We start from the raw sequence: 17,982 nt of genomic DNA, 5'->3' as shown, positions 1-17,982 counted from the left end.
AAGTATAAATAAAGTTGTTTCACCTTACACATGCATTTTAGTTTTCTGCCACTGCTTTCATGCCTAGATACTTTTTTACAAGGTTTGAGTTGCTCAGAGATGAACTTCATATAATGAAATGGTTTAAGGCTACGTCTCGTTCTGGAGTCGCTATACCGGTTGTAGTATGTACAGTAATTTGGTCATATTTAAAGCTGTGATGTTTTGGGCAATAGACATGGTATTATTATTCACAGAAATGTCATCTAAATTAGCGGAACTATTACTACTCGCATAGGCGAAGAGTGGGCCTAGTTTGAGGATGAAGTTAAATTATTCTATAATATTTGGGAAAACTATATATCAGCCTTTCAGAAGTGTTTCATATGTCCTCAAGTGAATACAGTGTTGGAAGTTCTGATTTTTTACTAGCATCTGCGTATTTATAAAACCTTCTCTACCCTTGAACATAAATAAATATCTTTTTTGTTGATTACATGTAACAATAGTTTCCCTTGTTCTAAATAATATCCTACCTTGCTCTACGTCATCAACGTTACATCGTCTACTCTTTATTTAAACAATTTGCCCTTAACTTACAGGAATATGACTTCCTCTATAGTATGAATTTGATAGCCTGTATAGAATATAAGTACGTTGACATATTTTGAAATATGATTATGTAATCCTATCTTGATTAAAAAAGTAAAATCATGTTTGACGTGTAAATAAATAACCATACCTGGAGTATATGTACGTACATGTAATCTCACGCTACCACAATTTTTGTACAATTTTGACAGTTTTTCAGTGATATTTAGAATTTCAGATCTTGTATCTGGAATGTTTCTTGATTCTTGACTTCCTATGATGGTTCATTTTCAGAAAAAGTTTTAAATTTAAGTAATTTTCTTTTGAAAATAGAACGCTAAACTTGCAGTGAGATTTCGTCCGTTTTCGGCGGCGAACAGTACCCAAATATGTACACCTTATCACAAGCTATGAAACTTGTTTTTATTTTTACTAATTGTTGTGTCGTTTGCAACAAATTATATTACTTTTATAAATATAACACTAAACTACAATTGTATATATACAGTTTGATATTATCCGGTTATAAGGACCAGAAATCATCGTTTAAACATGCCTATATTTAACCCCCTCAAAATTCTGCAAACAATTCGTTGACGTACGTCATTTTTACTGGTTTTCTGATTTGTTTATTTTAATGACATCGAGTTCTATTAAAATGTTCCTGAAAACTTAACTATTCGGTGGAAATGCTAAACAATATCTCTTTTGTTATACCATGAAAGGAAAGTGCTCCAATTGAATTTTAAAGTACTCTTCGAACCATTCTCTGACCGTGTACCAATTTGGGTAGTGTACCAATTGTGGTAGCGTGATGTTACCCTGCTGTAAATGCTGAGTATGAATACATAATTATGTCTTCAACAGCATAAATATATTACACGTACCCTGGTTTAACAAGAATATAACAATATATGTAGTATATAAATCAACTTTGTTTCGCAATCATCATAGTATTATCCTGACCAGGATGTATATACAATGTATGTTTTCCTATATGTGCATATTCTTTGCTCCTCAAGTTTTCTTTGTCAAGCTCGTCATGGTGGGTTTTAATTTTCCCCATTTTTTTCATAGGCGTTATCTCATGTTATTTTGTTGTCCTTTTATGGTGTTCTTCCAAGTTGTTTATTTGACACTGTTCTAAAGTGTAAACGTTTAACCTGTTACATACTCCACTTAACCCTGAGAAAGAATCTGATATGAAAGATCAACTTGTAGCTGCCATATCTGTCTCGTTTGTATTTAGTCCCGTAATGTTAAATCAAATAAAGCCAAACGTTCAATAATGTCCAAGTACGCCCGGAACTCTCTAACATTCGGTACTTGATGGGCGAAAATCGGATTAAGTTCAAACAATCAATCACCGGATCCGGAAGTGGGACTCAAGTGACATTTAATCGCCCTAAATTGACATGTAACCAACAAGAGGTCGATTACGTACATGTAGCAGTCCGATTCGTTCTACTAAAGTCGCAGTCCACATGTCGACCATAACGGAAGGTCGTTGTTATCCAGCTGTGACTAGGGAGCCATTAATCCCTCTTGTCAGCAGTCGGAGGCGTCGTTCCAGTAAGCTTATAACTCCGTATTATGGTGCTGGAAACGCAGCCTGGAAGCCAGTGAAACGCTATGTCCGATGTGTCGCCCAAACGTGATCGAAGGTCAACGACACCAGCAGAAGTGATTATTGACATTACCTGTACAGAACAGAAATGTCAAGCTACCGTGTACAAAGCAAGACTACATGTGTGTATTTTAGAGATAGCTAGGTTACTGTCAGCCACAGTATAAATGAAAATTCACATTAATGATGGAAAATGAACAATAAGAGTTACACGTCAGCGAACGAACATATCGTTATTTTAGAACGTGCATAGCTTTATATCAAAAATAACAACTGCTTAATATCAACAATATTAAACTGGATTAGATAGAGACTGAGGGAGCAATTTCACCATACTTAAATGCTTGCTTTATTGATGACATTTCTTCTTTGTCAATATGTTGAATGTTATATTTGCTACAGATGGTAAGTGAAGTTCATGAAACAGTACTGATAGCTAGGATTGTTCATTGTATACAGGACAGGTCTACAAACAAGTGATGCAATTGTGTAATTGGAATGATGCACCTAATATCAGACAGTTCTACAAACTATACTGATAGGTAGCATACTGTACTATACATGTTTATCTGACAAATCAACAAATGTAATAATGATGTACCATATATTTAACAAGACAACAGAGATTAATAATACCGTAGATAATGTCACCAGACTTGGAGACAATGTCGTTTTGATATGTGCCAACGTAATGAAAATAACGCGAACGAAAATATATTCCATGTATAACAAAATATGAAAACCACCAAAAATATCAACGAGGATGACCTCGTTTTGTATTCTGATTTTGTTTAAAACAAGAGGCCCAAGGGCCTAGGCGGTCACCTGAGTTATAGTAAAGGTACTGGTAGCTCAATTTCATTGTTGAGATGTGATGTGGAAATCAACATGTAAACAGAGTAAACTACAATACTTGTCATCTCATCAAAGGATAAGAACTTTGTAACCTATTCAATTAATTTATGAAAAATATAATATCTATTGTTATTTAGCCATTTTTCCTCTTTGGTCAACCCCAGAGATATGACAGGATATTACTTTCTGATATTATTTGATATCAATTTCATTATAACTATTCCAACCAAGTTTGAATTATTTCTTGCTGAAAATGGACAAGATATAGTCAGAAGTGTTATTCCCCTATATAAACCAAAGAGAACAGATGACCAAGGGGTGATAAAATCAACAATTTATATAATGCACATAAAGAAACTTGAAAATATCAGCCATTTTCCCCTTTTTGTAATTTCCTGCTGCAAATTGACAAAATATACCTAAAAGTGTTATTTCCCTACATACACTGTAGTAAATTTACCTCCTTCCCAAGGAAGAAAGGATGGCCCGGGGGTACGGAAATTTACAATTTTAAACAAAGCCCCGAATGATCTTTATATCCATGCAGAGAAATTGACTGTAGTACCTCTGCGTCTGAAGAAGATTTTTGAAATATTGGTTAATTTTCCCTTTTCGGCCCCGTCCTGGCCCTCGAGGTTGGGGCAGAAATCCCAATTTTACAGTTTGATACAATCTACCTCCAAGGATGATTCTCACCGAGTCAGAATAATTTTCTTCTGAAAATTGACCGAATATTCCCAAAAGTGTTATTTTCATATATAAACTATATATCCCCAAGGAGAACGGGGCACACGTGTTATTTTCATATATAAACTTTATATTCCCAAGGAGAACGGGTGTCCCGGAGGTATTGAAAGTTACAATATATTAAAGTTCCTGATAATCTGTTTATCCGTGCAGAGAAATTGACTGAAGTACCTTTGAGTCTCGAGAAGACGATTTTTGAAAAATTGGTTAATTTTCCCTTTGGGGCCCCGTCTGGCCTGTTGGGTTGGGGTAGGAATCCCAATTTTACAGTTTGATACAATATTTCTTCCAATTTTGTAGCCTCATCTACCAAGGACAATTCTGACCAAGTTTGAAAAATGTCCATCCACGGGTTCTTGAGAAGAAGTCGAAAATGTAAAAAGTTTACGAATGACGAACAACGGACGACTAACGATGAACGACGGACGACGACAGACGGAAAGCGATCAGAATAGGTCACTTGAACCAAGCTCAGGTGACCTAATAACGTGAAATACATTTCAAAATTGAAGGCGAAACTATTCTACAAGCCTGGCTTAATTAAACACACGATAAAAGCAAGGTATCAGCACATTTTATGCTATTCTATCTTTTTTTGAATGCTACATTCATTTACGATTTATCTTCATACTTATTGTAAATAAAAAAGTAATTCGATATAAGTGTTTCACAATTTCGCAAACAAAGCGTTTTAGTCGCCTGATTTGGGTTCCCAAACATCTGTCTTCTTCTAAAATAGCAATTACATAATTTGCCTGAAAGCGTTTTAAATTTGATTAATTATACAACAATAGAGACGAATGGGTAGCATAGATTCAGTAATTACACTGTAAGCTCGTTAATCATAATCGGTAGCATGACAAACGGTTTGGCACGCAGCACAGAAAACAATGAGCAGAAAATGATGACGAATGGAAGAAAATTTGGTCTCTCAATGTGGCACAAACACGGCCACCCCACAAGATCACGTGATATTTACACGTAGCTTCTCAAATCAAGTCACGTCAAGGCAATAGCGCAATCTGCTTCATTTTACAACGACAAAACCAGGCAATTAAATCGAATGGTTTATTTTTTTATTTCTAGTTTTCAAATGTCGAGCAACAATAGAAATCAAGTAAATACAGTTTGTTGTCAAAACCACGTAAGGTTCGTTCTATACTGTAAAGGTCTACCGACATCACGTTGATATACCCGTCTTCAGTTTCTAATCAAGCATGACTAGCCATAGTACTTCTGTATTACAATAATTACGATAATATATTAAGTTTATGGGAGTGATTCGTTTGTATTGGATTAAGAAACTTCTCAACAATCGGCTAAAATAACGTTTTATCACTGGTACTACTAGCTGCTCATCCATGCCATTATCCAAACTTCTTACTTCCGTCCTGCATACCAGGGCCCTAGTCGTATTTGAATACGGTATGCTGCAAATAAAACAATGCGGTGTAGATTTTGAAGGGATGGAGCGATTTTTTTTATCATTTTTAGTGTGTTTTCCCCAAACATTTTCCTAAAAGATACAAAAAACGTTTTGACGAAAATAAATGATGATTTTGAATTGATATTCCGTAAAGATTCCTCATTGTGACTGCCGAAAAAAAAATCTAAAAAAAAATTCTAAACAACAAAATTTTTAAATAAACCAAAAAAAATGTATGCAGGACAACGAGCACCATTAGAAACTTTCCCGGAATTTAACATTGCGGGAAAATGGTTTTAGCACCATGCGGGAAAATGGTTTTAGCACCATGCGAAATAAACAAGTGATGGTTTCTTCAGAGAAATTATTTAAACCAATCTGTTAACTATATCCAGCCCCAGCCCCACCTAGAAATAGTGGCGGTATTTCGTATCGTAGGGGCTAGAGAGCAGAAAAGTCAGCGTAAGCTAAGCAGGGTTCAAAGTCTAGAACAAAAGAGATAATTTCAAATATATATACAAACACAAACAGTAGGAAAACACATCGCAACAAGATAGATGGTGACAATATCGATTTATCAAGGAGCAACTAAATATTTTAAAAATAAAAAATAAATATATTAAAGGCCAAAGTTTCCCAAAACGTTAAATACGCCCAAGCGTGAAACATGTTCGTGCATTGAAAGAAGATTTTTTGTGACGTGATATGTCGTCCTTTATCTATCGAAATTAAAATGTCAATCAAAGTGTGGAAACTGACCTCAGATTAAATGAACATAGACTAGTGGAATTGGCATGTGTCACTTGTTAGCTTTTGGAATTATGGATCACAGATGAAGTTATGAAGCTATGGGCAATAATGCATTCCAACACTGGTTTTACCATGTAAAACCAACGGTTCTGTCACCTGAAATGTAGCAAATTTACGGAACTGTTTTTTTAGCCAGGTGTTGATACATGTAGTATTAATGCAAATCAATTAATCTCCGTGGATGTTACATTCATCACCATGTTGACGAGGAACTGTTACATATATCTGGTAAGCTGTTCCCCTAAAATTACCGACCGATACAAGTTTACAGTTGTCTGGAAAGCTTTTCACTGCAATATTGACAAACTGATTTTTAGAGGATTCCCATTTAATTTGTTAAAACCAGGCGAGGTTCAGGAAGAGCTATTCGACAGTAAAAACAATTAACATATCTGCCTGCATTAAATAATCTGATGAAAATGTAAAAGACGTTAAATTAAGTTACATTACGCCTTTCATTGACTTTGAAATTTCGTTAGATAAGATCTGGTGAAACGGTTTGTTGAATAAGATGACGATAAATAAGATGAATTGAAAGATGCTTAGAAGTATTTTAATATCATCAAGTTTAGAGTTGCTGTATTTAAAATAATGAAAAGGTCTGCTTACTGCCGTGCAATATCGACATTGGACATAATGAGATTTGTTACGTTATACGTTGTATCTAGACTAGAATGAACGAATTCAATGAATTCATGCCATGAAATTGTAAACCCGAGTTGTATCAGTGACGACCTTAAACACAATTTCAATCTGTTTTCGACATTATGTTGAAATATATAGAGAAATTAACTTGTTTGTTTAAAGTGAGATATAAAGTTACAACATGACAGTTTCCGTTATCACACTGAAAGTTCAAAGTTAAACATGAATATTGCGAATACAAAGCTGTTATCTTTTTACAAATCAGTTCAGAAGAACATTAAATAAAAAAAAGGGTAGCAACCCCGTGTATGTTAATTATCTTGGATTTATATTTACTAAGGTTGGTCCTTTTCAGATTCTCTGAATGTCCGAAAGACAAAAATACCCATAATTTGTGATAAAAAATCTAGAAAACAGCATTATCCTATGATTTAATAGCAAACTGATACACATGTTTGTTCAAAGAGTTTTCAAAGGATTGGCATTCTTGAAAGTCATTATCTGTAATACTAACAAACGTTAAGAAAACTTCTCAACTTTTCTTGTTTATGCTGCGACAAGACAAAAGTATATATGACAAAATGAACTTTAAATAGAAAAAGCAAAAACTTTATTTGGAAAGAATATGACAGCTTTGAGCACGTTAGATAATCAAATATATATCTTCTCAGCTTGATATCTCTCATTCAAAGCCTCATTTTTGGAAACGTTTCTAATCATTACATGGTTACATTTGTGAGTCAACAAAGCAATGTCATATAGTTAAAACGAGATACCCATCACTCCAAACGATGTATGTAGTCTATAAAGAAACTAAGATATATTGAATTTGCTCAATATTCTCAATAATGAATAGATGAAATGACTTATGATACATGTAATACATCCTCCATACCATTCTCTATTTTTGCGTCGTCGGTACTATACAATAGATTTGTTCTATTCAAACTCCTTCCTGACTCTCTTCAAGTAGGAGTCCTTGAGTGTCAGTGAGAAGCAGATTATGACTCCTTCTGAGTAAGGAGTGGTACACACCAAAAACCTGGCTAACATAGTCAATCACAATCTAACGCATCGAACGCATCCGTATAGCTCACCTCACTCTTAAACTCTAACGCATCTGTATAGCTCACCTCACTCTTAAACTCTAACGCATCTGTATAGCTCACCTCACTCTTAAACTCTAACGCATCTGTATAGCTCACCTCACTCTTAAACTCTAACGCATCTGTATAGCTCACCTCACTCTTAAACTCTAACGCATCTGTATAGCTCACCTCACTCTTAAACTCTAACGCATCTGTATAGCTCACCTCACTCTTAAACTCTAACGCATCTGTATAGCTCACCTCACTCTTAAACTCTAACGCATCTGTATAGCTCACCTCACTCTTAAACTCTAACGCATCTGTATAGCTCACCTCACTCTTAAACTCTAACGCATCTGTATAGCTCACCTCACTCTTAAACTCTAACGCATCTGTATAGCTCACCTCACTCTTAAACTCTAACGCATCTGTATAGCTCACCTCACTCTTAAACTCTAACGCATCTGTATAGCTCACCTCACTCTTAAACTCTAACGCATCTGTATAGCTCACCTCACTCTTAAACTCTAACGCATCTGTATAGCTCACCTCACTCTTAAACTCTAACGCATCTGTATAGCTCACCTCACTCTTAAACTCTAACGCATCTGTATAGCTCACCTCACTCTTAAACTCTAACGCATCTGTATAGCTCACCTCACTCTTAAACTCTAACGCATCTGTATAGCTCACCTCACTCTTAAACTCTAACGCATCTGTATAGCTCACCTCACTCTTAAACTCTAACGCATCTGTATAGCTCACCTCACTCTTAAACTCTAACGCATCTGTATAGCTCACCTCACTCTTAAACTCTAACGCATCTGTATAGCTCACCTCACTCTTAAACTCTAACGCATCTGTATAGCTCACCTCACTCTTAAACTCTAACGCATCTGTATAGCTCACCTCACTCTTAAACTCTAACGCATCTGTATAGCTCACCTCACTCTTAAACTCTAACGCATCTGTATAGCTCACCTCACTCTTAAACTCTAACGCATCTGTATAGCTCACCTCACTCTTAAACTCTAACGCATCTGTATAGCTCACCTCACTCTTAAACTCTAACGCATCTGTATAGCTCACCTCACTCTTAAACTCTAACGCATCTGTATAGCTCACCTCACTCTTAAACTCTAACGCATCTGTATAGCTCACCTCACTCTTAAACTCTAACGCATCTGTATAGCTCACCTCACTCTTAAACTCTAACGCATCTGTATAGCTCACCTCACTCTTAAACTCTAACGCATCTGTATAGCTCACCTCACTCTTAAACTCTAACGCATCTGTATAGCTCACCTCACTCTTAAACTCTAACGCATCTGTATAGCTCACCTCACTCTTAAACTCTAACGCATCTGTATAGCTCACCTCACTCTTAAACTCTAACGCATCTGTATAGCTCACCTCACTCTTAAACTCTAACGCATCTGTATAGCTCACCTCACTCTTAAACTCTAACGCATCTGTATAGCTCACCTCACTCTTAAACTCTAACGCATCTGTATAGCTCACCTCACTCTTAAACTCTAACGCATCTGTATAGCTCACCTCACTCTTAAACTCTAACGCATCTGTATAGCTCACCTCACTCTTAAACTCTAACGCATCTGTATAGCTCACCTCACTCTTAAACTCTAACGCATCTGTATAGCTCACCTCACTCTTAAACTCTAACGCATCTGTATAGCTCACCTCACTCTTAAACTCTAACGCATCTGTATAGCTCACCTCACTCTTAAACTCTAACGCATCTGTATAGCTCACCTCACTCTTAAACTCTAACGCATCTGTATAGCTCACCTCACTCTTAAACTCTAACGCATCTGTATAGCTCACCTCACTCTTAAACTCTAACGCATCTGTATAGCTCACCTCACTCTTAAACTCTAACGCATCTGTATAGCTCACCTCACTCTTAAACTCTAACGCATCTGTATAGCTCACCTCACTCTTAAACTCTAACGCATCTGTATAGCTCACCTCACTCTTAAACTCTAACGCATCTGTATAGCTCACCTCACTCTTAAACTCTAACGCATCTGTATAGCTCACCTCACTCTTAAACTCTAACGCATCTGTATAGCTCACCTCACTCTTAAACTCTAACGCATCTGTATAGCTCACCTCACTCTTAAACTCTAACGCATCTGTATAGCTCACCTCACTCTTAAACTCTAACGCATCTGTATAGCTCACCTCACTCTTAAACTCTAACGCATCTGTATAGCTCACCTCACTCTTAAACTCTAACGCATCTGTATAGCTCACCTCACTCTTAAACTCTAACGCATCTGTATAGCTCACCTCACTCTTAAACTCTAACGCATCTGTATAGCTCACCTCACTCTTAAACTCTAACGCATCTGTATAGCTCACCTCACTCTTAAACTCTAACGCATCTGTATAGCTCACCTCACTCTTAAACTCTAACGCATCTGTATAGCTCACCTCACTCTTAAACTCTAACGCATCTGTATAGCTCACCTCACTCTTAAACTCTAACGCATCTGTATAGCTCACCTCACTCTTAAACTCTAACGCATCTGTATAGCNTAGTATTTGGCAGTATGGTATAAAGACATGTCGAAAAGCCCTCGTCATTTCCGGGTCAGGTTCAAGTTAATCATGGCGGTAAAACTGCAAATTCCCCGAAAAAGTGCTTGATTGGATGTATTAGACGAATGATTACACAATTGATCATGATGGATTATTTAATTACAATTCAAACCGAAGCTATCGCCGCAGATCGCTGAAAAAAATAACAAAAGTAAGTGTTGAAAATCTTCATTTGAAATTTGGCGGTACCGGTAGTGCTCTGACGAAGCTTCTTCCCTTGTGTATGTTTATGTGTGTTGTGACCCATATCAGTATAGCATATGTGTGTATTTCAGACATTTGTAACGTGCCCCTGTGCCTCACTCTTAAACTCCAACGCAGCTTAATACTTAAAGCATTCCTTGTGTAACACACCACAGGATGTGCACATCTGAATGGGTCAAATGACACAATACCTTATCACTATATACCGCGTCTTAGAAATGGAAAGCGTAATTAGTGAAGTATGTCCAGTACTTGGATCACGACTACAAAGCAAAAAGACTCCAAATTTTGAAATGTGCGAAGGGAGACAACCCCTACAGAAGTGTGCATTGAATGCTGCTGTGAATACACTTTTAGAGTAATATTCCATTATTTATTTACGTACAAATGTACATGACCACCCTATGAAGAAACACCCCATCCCATCCACTCAATTCCGATAAATATACCAGAGTTTAAACGTTGCGAGGACGCGTTCCACTTTTTATGTATCTTTTGTGAAAGATATTTTGTGGATTAGGGCGATAACGCACCAGTTATCAATTTGAGTTATCAATTAATATTTCATTAGAAGATAAACGATATGCATCTGTTGGTATCTCAACCTTAATTAAGGCAAAACAACATACTCATAGGATCTTACGTTGGCAGGATTCGTTTATATTGCATGTATAACTGGAGGATCGTCTCCCTCTGCCTTCTCTCAAAACTGTGATTACACTGACCGGTTCTACGCCTATCCTAGCGTCATTATCTAAAACATTTTTAGTACATCTATTTTCTGAATAGTTTGATATGCTGACGGAAAAACAAATTTAAAAAAGTCGTCTTCCTGTCATAATCAAACACAATTCATGCCTGCAATCCAAACGCTACCCTTCAATCCATCATTACACTTTAGCCGAGTTTGCTGTCTGTGACGGTGGAGATGAAAAAAGGCATTTAATATCATTTCATTTCCAGTGACGAAAATTTAACAAGCATTCTAAATCCATTACGATACTATAAAATATATTACAGACTTAGGCTTACTACAGCGTCGTAAAATTATACTGATGAGCTTATCATGCTCACCGAGGTCGATGTTGATATTTTGTTATATAAAAATAACAGAATGGTGTGTTACATTATTCAATACGCTATTTAAATATAATTTTCCATGTAGTTTATGTAATGTTAACGAACAAATATGAATATTCCTTTCCAATAATAATACACATGCTTAATCGAGTTGTTCAATCATCATTATTTATCTCAGTCGAATTGAAATTGATATATATCCATTTGTCACCCTTCTTATTCTTGCTGGGATATATATTTCTATAGAATCCCACTCTGCCAGGGTCTATAAAAGCACGTGCGAGGGGAGATAACTCAAACTAGAATATCTCTTCGTAACAACAAAGATGGCGTCCGACCATAGGTGGTGGGCACGTCTATCAAAAAAAATAATTGAATATATAAAACTAGAAAGGTGAAGAACTCAGCCCCTACCAGCGGCTGGCAAAATTGAGGTAATTTTGTTTGAAGTGTCACAGAAATTTTATCCGCTAAAATCCTTCCCACAGCGTAGTCTCGATCGAAAGTAGGGACATTAATCTTTAAATAACACCCATTATATATCTTCAAAACAGTGTAGTTATTTCGTAAGCAGTTTCGAAGCTTGCAAAAATCACCGATTTGTGTTACCTCGGACACGATCCGGAACATTTTTTCGAAACAAATTCTTCATTCGGTACACAGAATAGCGGACGACGTAACATTAATAAACCATGGTATACTCAAAGATAAGGTCAAAACAAACTTGCTTACTTGTTTTATGCACAACTAAATTTCTCCTCTCGTGTCCCTCAAGTATTTTCTCCGCAAGATTTCACATTCAGCCCTACTTCGTCCACCATCTTGGAGAATTTTATAATATGCGAGCTGATTGGTCGAGCTATTTTCGTCTATTTTTAACCGGCCGTTAGACCAATCAGCTTGCGTGTTACATATTATAAAATTCTTCAAGATGGCTGAATGTGAATTCTTGCGGAGAAAATACTTGAGGGACACGTGAGGAGAAATTTAGCAGTCAAACTCATGGTTTGTATAGACCCCGAGCCGAACTAATAATATTTATTATTGTCACACTAATGTTCAACAGAACTTATACTGTATTACCTTTTTTTAGGATGTGTGTGAGGTTACTTTAGATGTAAAGCAAAGGTGAGTTCTAACACCCCAGTGTATGCTCGATTTAATACTGTATGATAAGAAATTATTTGTCCTAAAATGTAAATTTAGAAAGGTTTATTCCCCTTACATCGCTGAGTTCAAAACATATGCATTTTATCTACTGTATAATATATAATGCACACACACCATTGAAATTGACAGGTATAAATTGTACGTTTATTTTAATTAAACATATTTTATTTGCAAAATACCAATGGGATTAGACACAAGTTTAATACCTTTTATCTTCTCCGTGCATTGTTTACTTTACATTCCCACTAGAAATACCTATTTCATGCAAACATTTCAAGTTAACTGTGCCGGAATAAATCCAAACAACAATCGCTAAAATAACGAAGTAAGAATACAACCATGTAGAAATGGAGTGAATCCATACGTGAAACTGAACCACTCTGACCCTTCCTGTGTCATACCTTCGTTATTTCTATCTATGCCTCATCGATTATACATGTACACAGGCAAAATAATGAAAATCAATATCTCTAGCTAATGAAATACGCTGTATATGTAAAAGTACAGTAAATATCATACGATACGTTCAGAATTTTTCTACATACATACACTCTGTAAGAACACAAATACAGGTACATTGTACATACACACTGAAGCTAATTAAGTATGTTATGTGTGACAGAGGGTGTCGTCTCACGTAGCATACATTTTCTTTGATATTAAGATTAGTTGATCAACAATAATTTAAGATTTTAATAACATGTAGGCGGCTAGTACTGTACCTGTTATAATATCTGTAAAATCGTTATTATTTTCAGGTTAAATTGTATCCTTATTTTTTTTAATACTCATATTTCATCTACTACCACGTGTCATTATAATTCTTTACAAAGAAAATGATTATATAACCAAATTGTGATCAGGTGTGAAAATTGAAATGTATGCTAGGTGAGACTAGGTATTTTAGAAATGTATGCTAGGTGAGACTAAACCTGACAGAGTCACCAAATGTTCAGGCTGTGTAACGTGGGAATAAATAACACAAAACCTTACGATGTTTATACAAAATGTACATGTACCCATGGTTAAAGCTTCTAAAAAGTGTACAAGGAAATATAAATTTAACCTCATAAATAACTACTTATTTAAATATGATAGCATCCCCAATTCGGGGTTATTATAAAGAAAAAATACTACATTATATATTAACTTCTTATACGATTTAATATATTTAAATTACTTGCATCGCTTGTTGCCATGGTGAAGAGTGTGTCTAACAGTTAGTACATGTATATCAAAGCGTAACCAAAACCGCAATTCGACATGAAAATATGTGAAGCTAAGTTAAATTACAAAAAAATATAAAACGAGGAAATATGAGGTAAATAATATCAGGTTTTCAGAGATGAATAGGAAGTCAAGGGAGTCAATAGGCTAACATCAAAGTCGAAACACAAAACAGTGTGCAAGCCACAAATAAACTAGACAGGCAACGAAGTTTCAACTCGAGATTCAATTTATGATTGTGTTCTCATTTGTTAACGCCATCGTGTACTTTGTTCCGGCTCTGACATGGTACCTTCGGTTGCCAATTTCCCTGTTCTATTAATTACATTTACGTTTCCCGTTGTCAATTAGAAAATAACGCCCGTTATATTGGAGACACGGTAGTCTAGAGGAAGGACAGCGGGCCCGGCTGTATGCTCCCCAAGGAGAAGAGAGAGGTATTGACTGGCTCCAAGTTCCTATTACCACGGATTATAATTTGCGAACCGTTTTAACACGACCTAAGAACTTGAGACCTAAGTTGTGATAAAGCGGTACAATGTTTATAAGAACCTCGAATTATCATCATATCCCCTGTCATGACACAAACTTGTGTATCTAGCCGAAGGACACCCTTCCTTGTATTAACGAGAAACATGATCACGAGGTAATTTTAGATTTTCGCATTCAAAACCTTTTTTTCAGCAAAACACACCTTCGTTAAGACTAACATCGATAAGTTCCGGGACTTTTTACACTACACATGGTTGGTGCTGCAATGTCGGACCATACACGGATGCTGCAGTTGTGCTTCTTCGTGAGCATTGTGTTGAGTAATGGTTCTTTGATCAAAGCTAATAACTGTTCGTTCAAGTTGGAACAGCACAAGTGTATTGTTGACTGTGCGTCCCTAGGATGGACCCGCGTACCGAGGATTACAACATGCCTGGTAACCTATTTAGCATTGACAAATAACTACATTACGCGACTATCCACTGGTACATTTGTATTTTTTCAACATCTTCTGACGCTGCTCCTGAACCAAAATCGAATATCTACAATAGAGAAAGGTGCGTTCTCTGGTCTGTCGAAGTTACGAAGATTACATCTGCAAGGAAACCAAATACATTTGTCCTCGCCAAATTTCCCAGCGAATCTTTTTCAAGATTTGGTGTCGCTAGTCTACTTGAATATCGGTCACAACCCATTCAATAAGAACGATAGCATTTACCCTTCTAAAGCACTGTCGCGGATTACTAATTTACAAGAACTGACAATGGATTTGTATCAGACACCAGTGTTTGGTAACGAATTTGCTCGTCTTAATCACCTTAGAGCCATGTATTTTACATCATGTCTGCTGATGAATTTAACCAACCTGACGTTTGTGAATTTTAAAACAAATCCAATACAGGTATTATCTCTTAGAGAATGTTCCGCTATACTCCTGGTTGAGACTGGATTTCTAATTCCATTCAGTCATTTGCGAGTGCTGGATCTTTCCGGAAGCCGCCTCCGCCTACAGAAAGCATTGTCCTCTCTATACCCTTTACAGAATAAAACCATGGACGCCATCAACATGTACAATGTTGAACACATCTCATACGGGGACGTCCCATTTACTCACCCCGTACTGGACAATGAATCAATGCGTTATCTAAAGGAAATATGTGTGAAATATTTTAATATAGGACACAACAAGATATCTGGGATATCAATGGAAGCTGTAATGCAGTGGAAACACATTGAGTGTCTGACGGCGCTGATTTTAAAGGAAAACTTCATTGCTTTAAATGGAGCTAGGACACACCAAGAAACTTTGATTTTTATTTGGAAATCAACAAATCTGCAAACTTTAGATTTTTCGTATGATTATGGGGTATTTCCAAAGGACAACGCTAGGAAGGACATCCATATTGAAGGATTATGGACGGGTGGACGTGTGAATAACAGCTCGTGTAAGATACAAACAGACACAAATCGGACAGAAATTACAAAATCATCAACTAGCAGTACATACGATATACACAATGCGTGCCGTCAGGAGGTTGTTATACCCTTCCCAAAGACTTTGCATACTATTCGCTTTGATCATATAATGGCTAATGAATTACACTTTTACGGTAACAGAACATTCAAAGTTGTCGGTGGGCAAATAGAAGTGTTTGATATCTCTTACATGCCCCTGGAGGGCTTTGACATTGATATGGAACTGGATTTCAAGAAGATCGACTTCGTAAACTTATCTGGGTTAGATATGAGAAAACTTAATTCAGTCTTTATCAAGGTATTTTCTGGGACAAATACATTACAAATGCGAGACATCAATCTGGACAAGGTTTTAAACAGCCGTAAGAATATTTTTTTCTGATCTAAGAAACGTATCTTGCCTGGATATATCTGAAAACCATCTTATAAACGTTTTTGGCCTAACCATACCGCCAGAACTCCGCTCTATCAATCTCTCTCATAACACATTGTCTGATTTTCCGTTTTCTCTTCTCGAATTTTCAGACGTGAGACTTATAGACCTGTCATTTAACCGGCTGGTTGGTTTAAACCAGAGCGTGATGGACTGGTTAGACAATATACAACATGGCCACGGCAATATGTCGATCTTCTTAGAAGGAAACATACTTCAGTGCAGCTGTCTGACGCGAGATTTTGTAATGTGGCTATCAAAAACTTCAGTTACTTTGGATCACCATGGTGACTACCGCTGCTTTCTGGAGAATGGGCAAGTGTCAAATACTTCTACTGTCCTTCGCGATTACAGTGTACATTTCGAGAAATGCGTCAGTAAGTTTTGGATAGAGTTCTCTATCAGCGCGATGTCGGTGTTGCTCCTCGTCGTTATCACAGGGATCGTAGTATACCGCTATCGATGGAGGATCAGGTACTGGTGCTACAGAACGTGCAGCAAGGCAAGCGTCCGGGCTGCTATGGCCGACCATTTACGAGAGGTTTGTACATTTGACGCTTTCGTTGCCTACTCCGGCGAAGATTACCGCTGGGTGTTTGACGTTCTGAGAACAAGACTGGAGACAGAACGAGGAGTAAAACTTTATCTTCATGACAGAGATTTTAAGATAGGCACGCCAATCGGTCAAAACATTGTCGACCGTATGCGTGAAAGTATGACGATCATTTTCAACATTTCCCCGGGTTATTTACAGGCCACGTGGTGCGAGTTCGAATTACAAATGGCCGCCATGGATATTTTTGAGAGGGGAGAACCGGAAATGCTTATCGTCATATTTCACGAGGAAGCAGATCCAAGGGATATGCCACGCGCACTTCGTGATATATGGGATAAAATTACCTGCATTGAGGTACCAAATCGACGGGACTTTGCGGACGATAACCTGTTCATAGAGGCCGAGGATTTGTTCTGGGAACGACTTCACAGTGGTATCATTAACGCTTCTTTATAGAATATAAACCAATTACACTCTATATATTAAACATAGCTAGTAATGTGTTATTGGGACATATTATTTTAAACTTGTTTAAGACAATCCAATACAAAATTATAAAACAAGAATAATTTCAAATATTTCTATGACAGTATCTTAGAAATAAATTTACCGACGAGAAACCCGTATATACATCTATACTGTATTATAATTATTAAACTACTATGTTTGACATTTTCTATTTGCAGAGCTTTGTTATGCTATTACAGTTGGCCCTTGCGTGTGTATTGTGTTTTTGTTTATCAATAGAAGACCCATTTTACTATGGTATACGGTCATATAAATGTGGTAGGCCTAATACACACGTTTGATACAACCTAAAGGTACGTATACTGCGTTGGTCAAAACCGTGTGGACATATTCATACGCCACTACAACATTTTGAAAATTATCGACTGTATTTTTGTTCTGATCAATATCCATTTTTGTTTCATTTTGCAATTATATGAATTT

General features: G+C 36.7%; 1 protein-coding gene across 1 annotated transcript; it reads left to right on the top strand.

Annotated features, from left to right (window-relative positions):
- Positions 1–14,763: 14,763 nt before the first annotated feature.
- On the top strand, positions 14,764–17,618 carry LOC110464722 (toll-like receptor 4). The gene is made up of 2 exons (XM_021520087.1): positions 14,764–16,404; positions 16,568–17,618. The coding sequence occupies exons 1-2, from the start codon at positions 14,832–14,834 to the stop codon at positions 17,485–17,487; spliced, it is 2,493 nt and encodes an 830-aa protein (XP_021375762.1). The 5' UTR covers positions 14,764–14,831; the 3' UTR covers positions 17,488–17,618.
- The last annotated feature ends 364 nt before the right edge of the window (positions 17,619–17,982 follow it).

Source organism: Mizuhopecten yessoensis, unplaced genomic scaffold (genome assembly GCF_002113885.1).
Source record: "Mizuhopecten yessoensis strain PY_sf001 unplaced genomic scaffold, ASM211388v2 scaffold11027, whole genome shotgun sequence".
Classification (NCBI taxonomy): Eukaryota; Metazoa; Mollusca; class Bivalvia; order Pectinida; family Pectinidae; genus Mizuhopecten; species Mizuhopecten yessoensis.
The sequence above is the reverse complement of the archived record's forward strand: the minus strand, read 5'-3'. Positions and strand labels throughout refer to the sequence as shown.